This window comes from Malus sylvestris, chromosome 14 (genome assembly GCF_916048215.2).
Source record: "Malus sylvestris chromosome 14, drMalSylv7.2, whole genome shotgun sequence".
Taxonomy (NCBI): Eukaryota; Viridiplantae; Streptophyta; class Magnoliopsida; order Rosales; family Rosaceae; genus Malus; species Malus sylvestris.
Window position 1 is genome coordinate 8,266,438 of NC_062273.1, and position 13,276 is coordinate 8,279,713.

At 35.9% G+C, this 13,276-nt stretch overlaps 1 protein-coding gene across 1 annotated transcript; it reads left to right on the forward strand.

Annotated features, from left to right (window-relative positions):
- The first annotated feature begins 564 nt into the window (after positions 1 to 564).
- Positions 565 to 5,389, forward strand: LOC126598991 (xylan glycosyltransferase MUCI21-like). Its single transcript, XM_050265383.1, has 4 exons — positions 565 to 622; positions 3,819 to 3,851; positions 4,080 to 4,772; positions 4,845 to 5,389. The coding sequence occupies exons 1-4, from the start codon at positions 565 to 567 to the stop codon at positions 5,387 to 5,389; spliced, it is 1,329 nt and encodes a 442-aa protein (XP_050121340.1).
- The last annotated feature ends 7,887 nt before the right edge of the window (positions 5,390 to 13,276 follow it).

Sequence of the window (13,276 nt, forward strand, 5' to 3'; positions counted from 1 at the left end):
AAGGAAAGCTAGGCCTAAAATAGGCCTAAGCGAGGGCGTTGATCTAATGTGGCAGGGAGCACAGATGCACTAGCGAGGCTGGGATCTGGTGTGTTGCAACACAAGAAGTCCACATCAGTCGTGTGGGCTGGGTTCCACTGCAACGGGGACATGGGGACACTGAAGCCCAATTGGGCTGGTGTTGCGAGTGGGTTGAGAGAATGAGGTTTGCAGTGGGCTGCAGCATGCAAACCCAAAAACCAATGCTAGATTTTAGATTGGGCCGAGAATAACCAAAGCCCAAGAGGGCTGGGTCTTTGGACTAGAAAAACATCCCAGCCTTGTGCTAGGTGTGCTCGCCGAGGAAGAACACCGGACCTATCACTTCTGGCGACAATCTGGGGTTATGGTTCACCGTACAACCTTTTCCCAGTTGACAGAGAGTGAAATCGCGACATCGACAAACCAAGAAACCTTGGGTTCGAGTTAAGGTTTTCGAACTCCAACAAGATTACGAAAATATTAGCCACGATTTTGATGGGGACTAGTTCAGGTCGTCCAGAAAGGCAGTCGTGGTGGCCGGGCATGGCTGCAGGCTATGCTTTTGTCAGAAAATCAGTGGTGAAGTCGGTGATGGCGTCAGGTTCTGGGTTTGGAGACTAGAAGGCTCCATGGTCTCGACTTGCTCGCAGATGTGGGTTTGAAGAACCCTAGAAAAAAAAATTATTTTTTTCTTTATTTCCATAGTATAATTCAATGCATATTGACAAGTAATTGAATGCATGAGCAGATATAGGATGCAATTCATGGAAAATATAATTCACATAATTCAACAATTATGGATATAATGCATACACAAGTTATGTTGAATCTAATATTCGAACCTAAAGTTGGGTCATGCATTATGGTGAATGTTCATGCTATTAGGGCTACAAAAATATTGCGATAAAAACAGTTGTTTTGGAAGAACCTGATTGTGTGATGATATTGGTGAATTGGTTTGATGCAAAAAACTTTAACGTCAAATTCCTAAGTGCAACGATATGATCTTGCTGATAACGTGTTGTGGCCTATTTTATCTAACAGGGGAAGAGGGCCGGCGGCACACAGAAAAAAAATAGAGAGATGTGTTTTTAGGGTTGTGTGTTATTCCCCCTACACAATGCCTTTATTTATAGTAATAAGAGAGAGAAGCAATCATTCTCCTCCAAGGAATACAAGTCTTAATATGAAAGAATAACTAGAATTAAATCTAATCTAGGATTTACACAATCACACTTAAATAAGAAGTTTACAACGAAAGCAATAAAAATACTAGTTGTCTTAATAAAAATATTTTTTTTAACAAACGATATTATCTACATTAAGGGGGTGGGGGAGTGGGTTAAGTCTCACAATGAGCTAGTAATAATGTGGTTCAAATTTTCCTTTGACGTGAATCAAACCTAAAACCTCTCACTTACAAGTGAAAAGGAATACCACTAGTGAGAGGCTAAGCTCACAATCTCCCTCCTTAGTGTAGATAATATCATTTGTTAACAAAATAAAAAAACTCAGAGTATTTCATACTCAAGCGCCCCTAAAAATTTTGGGCTTGAAAAAATAGGGTGAATACCTAATTAATTAGCTACTAAGAAATCAGTATTTGAGAAGTAAATTAGCAAACACATGAATAGCAGGTAAGCAGTACAAGTGAGCTATTTATAGCTTTGATTGCAGGCTAAGGTTACTGTTCAGGTTTAACCAAATAACCACTAAACTAAGCTTCAAAATTAACAATTGGTTAATAGCCTAACACACCCATAACTTGCTAACACCAACATGTTTATTTTGAAACATAAGTTATGGATAGATTTGTCTTCTTTCCTTTTTAGATGGTTTGTTGGTGGTAAATTCAATCATTGGGCGTGCTTAATTTAAATCAATCTTGATGGCATACCCTAAACTCTAAAGGCAAATTCGAATCAAATTATTATGGCTAACTCATTGTAAAGTTTAGCCCATTCATTCATCCCTTAATCTAGATAATATCAAATGCATTAAAAATAAAAAAAAACTAATCCAAGCAATTTACAGAGTTGCTTGCTTATACATTAAGATTTTATTAGTTATAACTTCCTGCATAAACAAAATGTGTACACACAGGTATACATGAGCGTTCAAGCGCTAATGTGCTAGTAACTTAAAACATAGCTAATCACACGTAATCTAAAATGGTCATTGTTTAGATCATTATTAAACGATCAACCCTGCAAAAAAATCAATGAATAACAATCTAGATTGTAGATTGTATAATTTTTAAGTAATCGTTCATAGATCACTAATTTAAACCATTTACCTATTTGATTCTCATCAGTAAATTTTAGTGTTTATCAATTTGACTAATATTGGGAAAGAATAATCTATGCATTAAGACTTGAAAAATGACACGTGGTGGGTCTAGTGGTTAGGGTTTTCCTCTTTAACCAATTGCATATTGGGTTTCAAACTCTCCCCACCCCCCCCCCCCTCCCGCTCTCCCTTTCCTGTAAATTAGAAGAGTAATGTTACAAAGACCACATTTCTATATCACATTAGTGTTATGTGCCAAGTGATCCAATGAGATAAATTCATTAATTCTCATGGTATAAACACATCACTTGCCACATAAAATAGTACACAAAAGGTAGTACAAAAAAATGATCTTCCCAGCATTTTCCAAATTAAAATATATAGTAATGTTGCTTGTACTGAAAAACACAAGCCCACCAATAGTCCCTATTTCCCTCTCCCGAAGCTACATAGTATATTTTTATTTTTTTGGTAGAATGTATATATGAACGACAAATTAGTGCACCAATTAATAGTAATTGTCTTTCCTAACAACAAATACAGATCTTATAATAAGAAGAGCATGCATTAAGCATTTGTATATATATATATATATATATATATATATATATATATATATATGTATATGTATATGTATACAAATCATCAACATTTGTCTAGGTTTAAGTGTCTTTCCTACACATTAACCCAAAGCTTAGGCATAAGAAAATGGTACAATATCTGCGCAATCACCAGAGGAAGAAATGCAAACAGAAATATCTCACAGAAGATGAAGAGTATTGTCACACCTTCCTAATTTTCTGTGTTTGCAAAAGAAAAAGGCCCAGGTTTCTCTCTTTCTTCTTCCTCTCTCTTTTCTTGTAACTTCATATTTTTAAGCCCTCATCTCATTTACTCTAACACCGGTTTGTCTCTTTTACGTAAGTCTTTCTCTCGTGTTGGTCTCCCTAGAATTCTATTTCCATTATTTATTTATATTCTTGTTTTGTTATTTAACATGTAGTTGCGATTGGTTTTTGTAGCTTCAACAAAATTATCTTCTTCAATCTCTAAGGGTTAGTACTCTCCTTATCCATTCTCTTTATATTGTTTGTGTAATTGTTAAATATTCAATTTAAAGTGGAGATTGTCCGTTACATGCTAGCAGACCGACCTAACTCTTATTTATCTTTATTTGTCAAACTTGTCTTTTTAAAATAAAATAAAAACATTTGTTAATGGCTATTCTTTTTTACGGCTTAAGTGGGCCCTTTGGTGATTTTAAATTCTTGTGATTGCAAGTTATTAGTAAAAGGCCGAGCTAAATCGAATATCAATGTTCTTAAGCTTGGCTCTTGTTTAACTTTTTCAAATTCGAGCTGGGCTTGACTTGCTTCTTATACGAGCTGAGTTCTCGATGCCAAATTCCAAAGAAAACATAGTTGTGATTATTGTCGGTTTTATTTTGTAATTTGTTTTGTAGTTCCAGTTTATTTATATTAACATGTAGTTGTAACTGGTTTTTATAGATTCAAGAGAATTATCTTCTTCAATCTCTATGGGTAAGTACTCTCTTCTTCCTTTTTCTTTAGCTTATTGGTGGGCTAACACTTCTTTTTTCAATCATACGCTCCTTCTGAGTTAGAAAAAGTGTTGTATTCAGTTTGAACAACTCATTACCTATTAGCAGCCCCACCTAACTCTCGTTTCTCTATCTCCCAAACTTAAATCTTTTGTAATATTTTATGTTCTATAATAAAACTGAATTGCAATATCTCGTTTGGCTACAGGAATGATAATATGTGACAGAAGCAGTTTCCGATCTGATATTTGTATCATGAAAGGGGATGTAAGAACACACTCAGCCTCCTCTTCTAACTTTGTGTACAAATCCACACACAGAACTAGCTTCATAAATTACGTTGCAAGCATTCTTAAGGAGAAGGAAGAAGAAGAAACTGTCGAAGAACTCCAACACGAAAAGATCAAACCGTATACCCAAAAATGGGAAAAGAGTACGATGGACACCATCACTGAATTAAACCTCATTGCAAAGAAAGACAGTTTGATGAGCATGCAACTCGAGTGTGACGTTCAACATGAAGTTCCAGCCGTGTTCTTCTCAACGCCGGGCTATACGGGTAACTTTTTTCATGAATTCAACGATGGAATTTTGCCGTTGTACATAACATCCCAGCACTTGAGCAGCAAGATTGTGTTTGTCATTCTTGATTTACATGATTGGTGGCTCACGAAATATGGAAATATCCTTTCACAGCTGTCAGATTATGCAATGATAGATTTTGATGAAGATACGAGAACTCATTGCTTCCCTGAGGCCATTGTTGGTTTGAGAATTCATCAAGAGTTGAGTATAAACTCTTCACTGATGGAGGGAAATAAGAGCATTATCGATTTCAGAAATCTTCTAGACCAAGCTTACCTCCCTCGAATCCATTCCCTAATTCGTGAAGAGGAGGAACGTAAAGCGTAAGAGAAGTTCTTTGAGTCTATGTACCACACATGGAAAATCCCTTTCAAAGTGGGGATGAAAGTGCATAAAACAGTACATCAACTGAAGAAGCCTACACTCGCGATCATGTCTAGAAACGGATCGAGATCAATAATGAATGAGAACTTCTTGGTGAAAATGGCTGTGAAAATAGGGTTTCACGTCGAAATTTTGAGGCCGAAGCGCACCACAGAACTAGCGAAGATTTATCGGGTCCTGAACTCAAGCGATGTTATGATAGGAGTTCATGGAGCTGCAATGACACATTTTCTTTTCATGAGGCCTGGCTCAGTTTTTATCCAAATTATTCCAATCGTAACTGCATGGGCAGCAGAGGAATATTATGGTGCACCTGCAAAGAAGCTTGGTTTAAAGTACATTGGCTATGAAATTCTTACCACAGAAAGCTCACTGTATGATAAATATGAATTAGATGATCCCGTTCTTGCAGATCCAACTAAAGTGACAGAACAAGGATGGCAAATCACAAAGAAGATATATCTGCAATGTCAAACTGTGAGATTGGATCTCATAAGGTTTAGGAAGCAGTTGGTTGAAGCTTATGATTACATCATTGATAGAATATGACTTTTATGTAAAATATTATAATTGTAAATCAATACTAGTACAGCAATCTTCCTTAAGCATCAATGTATTTATCAAAGGGATTTGCCCTCAAGAAAGTCAATGGCTATGCTTTTATGGGGCTAATTGGGTCCTTTAGCCATATAAAATTCTTTTCATTACAAGAAGAATGGGAAATGTTCAAATTGGTCAAATTAATTTAATCCAAACTGTTACTGTGAAATGAAATATTATTTTTAGGGAGAATGTGTCAATCAGAGAAATAAATTAACAGAAGGGACTGAGATAAAATAATGTAATTCAATAATTGATAAATGATAAAATCTAACCTTGTTAGAATTTAAATTTTTTTAGGTTAAAATGTTTAAAAATAAAAATTAAGATAACACATCAAAAAATCTATTATTGCGAAATCAAATTACTATGTAATAAACATATAGCCTCAAATACCATCAAAAAGATATACAGCCTCCATCAAAAGATCCTATTGCTGGTGAATTGTTCTCTGCTTCAAGGAGAGTTATACAAGCAGTGAGTTTTCTGTTCCAGTCTTGATTCTTCTTTACTCTTTAGAGTCAAAATTTTGGTCTTGGTGGTTAATATATGTTTTTATATTTTTTCTTAGTCCCCTGACTAAGTGTTATCTTTTTGTTTTTTGTTTTTGTTCAAATGTTGGAAGTTTGTAACCATTAAGTTGCATGTTGTCTTTCTTGAGAGAGGTGTTGTCAAGAGTCAAGACTAGGTTCGCCTTGAAAATTTTTGGGTAGGGCCTACAATGATCTTAGTGCCGTTTCTTACTAGCTACTTGTGCTGGGAATTCTTTAGATGTGTACATTCTTGTGTTTTGGCTGGCTGAAAAAGGGTGATGGTAGGAGATCTGGTAGCACATAAATATAAGAATTGATTAAAACTACTTACATCTCTTCAGTAGAGCTCCGCAAATCACTCGTAGAGTTCTCTAGAAATTTTAAGTTTGTTTGAATGTATTTTTCATAGATTGATTGAATGTACAAGAGGGGATATATAATGAGGTCAAAGGTTACAAGCAACCCTACCTCGACAAATCCTACTAACCCGGTAAACCTTAAAGTTGTCATTCCTTAATTAAGGGAGTGCAACAAGTAGCTAGCATACAACTATCAACAAGTCATCTAAATGTCAATCTTCCTCAAATTAAGGGTTTAGACTTAATAGAGAATCCCATTGAAAGAGGAAACATAAAATCTGGCAGCATCAGTCACCCCATATCGTCTAATATCCATATGCAGCATCAGTCATATGCAACATCAGTCATATGCAGTATCAGTCATATGCAGCATTAGTCATATACAGCATCAGTCATATGCAACATCAGTCACCCCATATCGTCTAATAATCAATCAGTATGCAGAATCAGTCACCCCATATGTATGCAACATCAGTCATATGCAGCATTAGTCACCCCATATGTATGCAGCATCAGTCATATGCAGCATCAGTCACCCCCTATGTATGTAGCATCAGTTTTTCATTGTGATTCGAGGAAAAAATAGTGTTTAAATGACATGAAGAGGAAAGGTGGGAAAAGGTGAATATGATAGTTTAAGATGATGGATTAAAAGTCGCAGAGTGGACTCCATATAGCACCTTACGATTGCGCTCTCATTTAACTATACTCTAATGCACATTTATCTTTGTACATATATGAAATTTTTATACTTTCATGATTTTCAGGATTGAAGATGCTTAAGGTCAAGATTACTTAAGTACAAGACCAAAGCTCCAAGTTGGTATGTTGTCTTTAATACTTCCAATTTACAATGACATATTATTAATGCTACCGCTAGCCAAATAATCATTGCATTTGAATAGTAATGATGAGTATGAAGTATTGTGCATGTATATGCTGAAAGCATGGTGGTTTTTCTGTTAGATTATTGCAAATTTAGTATCTAGCATGGTGATTTTTGTATGATTTCTCTACTTTCTAGTACGTTTGTTTTAGCATCTAGTTGTTGTTGAGTTGGGATATGTGAATTTTTCAATTGAGCTTCTAGACGTTTTTGGTTGTTATATTATACATCTACATATATATATATATATATATATATATATATATATATATATATATTCTATTACGGCAACCTATTGAAATATGTCAGAGTATGCAGCTCAATACTAGGATTGAAGTGATCTGATTTCATGGATTGACAATGGATTCGTAGTCGGGATCGCCTTAGTTCCAAATATAGAAAAAGGATCAAGTCATTTATTGACATTGCTTGTCACCATGTGAATGAGAATAATCAAATACCATGTCCTTGTAGAGTTAGCCACAACACATTTTTTTCACTTAGTTGAAGATGTTCATCTCCATTTGTTGAATTCCGGTATGGATATGAATTATGATAAATGGATATATCATGGGGAGCATATCCAACAAGTGCAAGGAGAATCTTCGATATCTATGAACAATGAGCCAACCAGTAACTCTAATGTCAACATGTTTAATATGATTGAGGATGTCTTTGAAGGAATAGATGATGATGATGATGATGAAGATACGAAGGGTGGTGATATGACCAATGCGCGGACAGATGTTGATACTTATGAGATGTTGCTTGGTGAAGGTCAAAAGGAACTATACCTTGGACGTAAGTAATATACAGTTTTGACATACGTCGTGGAGTTAATTCACACCAAAGTTGACAAACAATGCAATCGATAAGATGTTAACAATGATGAAGAAGATGTGTCCCCAACCTAACAATGTTCCTAACTCATTTCGTGAGTGCAATAAGATATTGAAAAGTCTTGGATTGGGGTGTGAAAATATACATGCTTGCTACTATGATTGTGCACTATTTTATAAAGAACACGAAAAGAAAGATAGATGTCCAGTCTGTAATGAGCCAAGGTATAAGGATAGTCATTATGAGCAGAGGAAGAAAGTTCCAAGAAAAGTGTTGCGATACTTTCCACTTAAGCCAAGGCTACAGAGGTTGTTCATATCGAGACATACGAACGAAGACATGAGGTGGCACAAGGAGAAAAGAATCAATTATGGGAACACAATGAGGTATCCAGTATACTCGAGTGCTTGGAAAGAATTTGACCAAATGTACCCTAATTTTGCTCGAGACCCACGAAATGTTCGATTGGGCCTTGTGAGTGATGGGTTTACTCCTTATTCAGATATAAGTACGCCGTGTAGTATGTGGCCAGTTGTTGTATTTCCATATAATTTGCCCCATGGAAATGCATGAAAAAACCTTTTTCTTTTCTGACCTTATTAATTCCTGGACCAAAAGCACCTGGAAATGAAATTGATGTTTATTTGCATCCATTGATTGATGAGCTTAAGGAACTGTGGGAAAATGGTGTTCCAACCCATGATAAGATGACTGGGAGTACATTTAATTTACGTGTAGCTGTTATGTGGACCATTAACGACTTCTCGGCTTATGGAAATTTATCAGGTTGGAGCACTCATGACAAGTTGGCATGTCCAGTGTGCAATGAGGATGGATCTTACACTAAGTTGAGAGACAAGTATTGTCATATTGGGCACCGTCGTTACTTACCTATGAATCACTCATGGTGCAAAAATTCTCAACTCTTTAATGATCGCCGAGAGATAAGACATCGTCCCAGAGAATTCTCAGGTGATGACATACTTGATCAACATGATTCCCTTTTTACCTCGTACACTTGGCAAGCATCGTACTAATATAGATAAGAAGAGGAAGCAGAATGCCGAAGAATTAAATTGGACAAGATTTTTTTTTTTAGTTGGAATACTGGTCCAAATTGAAGATTTGGCATAATCTTAATGTTATGCATATTGAGAATAATATATTTGACTGTTTGATTGGGACATTGCTGAATACGGGGAAGTCGAATGATACCCTTAAGGCACGAATGGATTTACAAGACATGAATATTAGAGAGAGTTTACATTTGAAACTAAATGCACATAACACATTGGATAATCCTTTAGCTCAATATGTATTTAAGCCATATGAGCGTAAAGATTTCTTGCATTGGTTGAAATCAATTAAATTTCCAGATGGTTATGCAGCAAATATATCACATAAAGTGAATGTGGATGAAGGAAGTATATTTGGTTTGAAGAGCCATGATTGTCATGTGTTGATGCAACATGTGCTTCTTGTGGGAATTCGAAAATATTTGAAAAAGCATTTCTATGGTCCAATTGTTGAGTTTTCTAGTTTTTTTTCAACAAATATGTGCAAAGACTCTGATTCTTGTTTATACCATACTTAGGGCCTCCGTATTTAGACCTCGTATAAATACTTGGGAGACTCAAATGTAATTATATAATAAATGAAAGGGCAAATATGTAATAAGTGAGGAGCCCTTAGTCTATAAAAGGGAATCATCACCCTCTCAATCAAAGGGCCTCACATCCCCTATACAGAGGTATCATCCTCACCACAGTCCTTGCTCTCAAACTCTCTCTTTCTCTGGGGGACTCCCCCTCACACTTGTAACCCATACATACAGTTAGAGAGAAATACAATCAACATCAGTGTGGATGTAGCCCAAACATTAGGGTGAACCACGATACATCTTGTGTTCTTTACTTTCTTGCAGATTCACGGTCGGATTTATGTTGTTCCAAGACCTCTCCGGTCTTGTGCATCAACAACTGTTACTCATCTTGACAAGTTGGAAGAAGACATTGTCCTTATATTGTGCAAACTAGAAAAAATTGTGCCGCTTGCATTCTTCATTCTCATGGTTCACTTAGCAGTGCACTTACCACGCGAAGCAAAATTGGCAGGACCAGTCAGATATCGATGGATGTATCCTATAGAAAGGTAAATGGCCATGATGTTTCTGTTAGTTGCATAAGTTTTTTTATTTCTACGTACTAACAATTGTTCATTTATCTAGATTGTTGGGTTCATACAAGAAATATGTTCGTAACAAAGCTCGTCCTGAAGGCTCTATTGTAGAAGCACACTTGACATACAAGTCTTCAACGTTTTACTCAATGTATTTATGTGAAGTTGAGATTGAATTCTCCCGACCAGAAAGAAACGACGATGGTAATAATCCCAATGCGCTCATTTCAGTGTTTCCTCAAAAAGCACGTCCATTTGGTGCTCATGTAATGGTTCAACTTTCAAGGGAATATATAGAAGTGGCTTATTGGTATATCTTAGATAATTGCGACGAAATAGAAGACTTCAGAAAGTATGTGATAGTAATAGTTAAACATTTATTTAAATAATTATAATTCCACAACTTTCACTTACATTTTATTTATTTATGCAGTGAGCATATCGAGATTTTGGAAAGAGATAGTCGTGCTAATGTACAACAAAGGTATAGACAGTTGTTTCCGGAATGGTTTAGGTAGCGGGTCACGTCATTGTATTATCAAGAGCCTAGACTGGTTAGTGAAAAGATTTTTTCATTAGCCCAAGGTCCAGATCAACGTATTGTCCAATACACAGGTTGGATTATGAACGGCATTTGGTCAGACATGTTGATCAAAATCGTACAACACAGAACAATGGGGTTATGACGCCGAGGTTGCATAATGGTGAAATATGTAACTTTTATGGCATCTTAGTTAATGTCATTAAAGTACAATTTACTAGAGGTTTTAAGGTGATTCTTTTCAAATGTCATTGGTACAATACAGATACAAAAGGTAAAAAAATTATACGGGATTATCATCTTACATCATTGAATGTAAATAATCGTTGGTACGATGGTGATCCGTATGTGTTAGCTAAACAAGCACCTCAAGTATTTTATATTGATGACTTAAAATTGGGTCATCCATGGAAAGATGTGCAAAAGATACAACATAGACACATTTGGGATGTTGCTGAGAAAGATGATGATGAGGATGAGGAGGACAATGCCACTGACAAAGACGATGATGAGTATGTAGATGAAACTAAAAATTCTACAAGGCGGGTCCATAATGATGATGATGTTGATCCTGAATCTTTTGATATTAACAATGAGGAGGTTCGAAGAATGCTAGGGCTACAAAGGGATGAGGATGAGGAGGAAGAAAATGACGAGAAAGAGGATGATGAGGAGGAGAATGTTGGAACCAATGATACTAATGATGATTACAATTGATGACTATGGTGAGATCTATGCATTATAAATTAATGTTTATTATCCTACAATAGTAAATATATTTGCCTGTCATTTTACAAATAGTCACTATGCTTATAATGGTTTGTGTTTGTATATATTAATATTTTGGTTGTGTTATTTACTTTTATGTTTCATATTTAGATGGCAACTTCTATACAACGAGGAAAGAGGGTGAAGCAGGTGAGGGATCCATTAACTCCTCCTCCAAATGATGCATTTGCACCGCCACCACCACCCCCTTCGCCACCTCCTCCGCCGCCACCACCACCTGCACCTCCGCGAGGAAAAAGGGTGAAGCGGGTGAGGGATCCCTTACCTCTTCCTCCAAATGATGCACTTGCACCTCCTCCACCAACACCTCTTCCATCACCACAAGGCACCTTCGCCAACAAACACTAACCCAGGTAAGAAAGGTTACAATTATTTAATTTTTCCTTATTAACGTAGTTTTAAACAACACATTACATTGATTAAAGATACGTATATTTTTCTAGAAACAGATTTTGATTTTTTTGCAAAAAAGATGACTCGTGGAAAGTCATGTGGGAAAGGCGTCCATGATATTTTGGAGGCCAATAATGGGCTGAAGATGTCAATCATCTTTGATTTTAAACATCAAGTTCCAAGTGATCCAGTTGTGTCAGGTTTTTCACTCCGAGATAGGGAATATTGTTCGGACTTATTCATCGATTTGCTATGAGAGATGGTTTAAGGTCCCAGCTTCAGAAAAGAAGAAACTGCAAGAGAAGTTGCTTGTGAGTTTTGAATTTAATTCAATTTATTCATTGTAATTTCAAGCACTCACTTGCATATATTTATGTTTAACAATAGGTATTGATTGTTGTGGACTTATCCCATCCGAAGATTATTGAATATGTTGACAAGAAGATGGCAAAGTTGTACTATCAGTTTAGGCATCGGTTGCATCTACACTACTTGTCATGTGGAACACCTATGAGAGGACAAGCTAAGCTTCCAAATGATATGGTATGGAATGGGAGACCAAAAAGTCATTGGAATTGGTTATGTGATAAAGTTTACAATTCTACACTCTAGCTCTTGCATTCTAGCTCTTACCTTAAATGCTTCTTCATTTTCATTTTAGTTGTAGGCTGGTTAATCCTTACAAAGTGAAATGCATAGACATTTTTCGTGTTCGTTCTTTAAATTCAGTATTTATGGCTAAAATTTATGCATCTTGCTTTGTTACTTTTTGTTTCGTATTTTCCCTTTATTTATTGAGATTTTCCCTGTCTTGTAGTTGGTGGCTTTATTCATCTAATTTGTTCTTATGGAACTCATCTACTTAGTGTCATTTTGCAGGCCACCGATTAGTGTTTCAACTGTTTGTTTTAAATGAATTTTGTTTCTTTGAGTGTGATTAAGATCTCATGCTGTTTGTCTATAACATTTATATTTTGTTAGGATAGGATTTATGTATCTTAGCTTACTTGGCCAAACAGCCGCACACTTTTTTACTTGTAATTTTCAAATCTGCTCAAACACCTATTTAATTAGGTTAGAATTAGGAATATGCAGCATCAGTCATATGCAACATTAGTCACCCCATATCGTCTAATCAATCAGTATGCAGCATCAGTTATGCAACATCAATCACCCAATATCGTCTAATAATCAGTCAGTATGTAGCATCAGTCACCCTATATATATACAGCATCAGTCATCCTATATTGTCTAATAATCAGTCACCCCATATGTATGCAGCATCAGCCACCCCATATTGTCTAATAGTTTTGATAG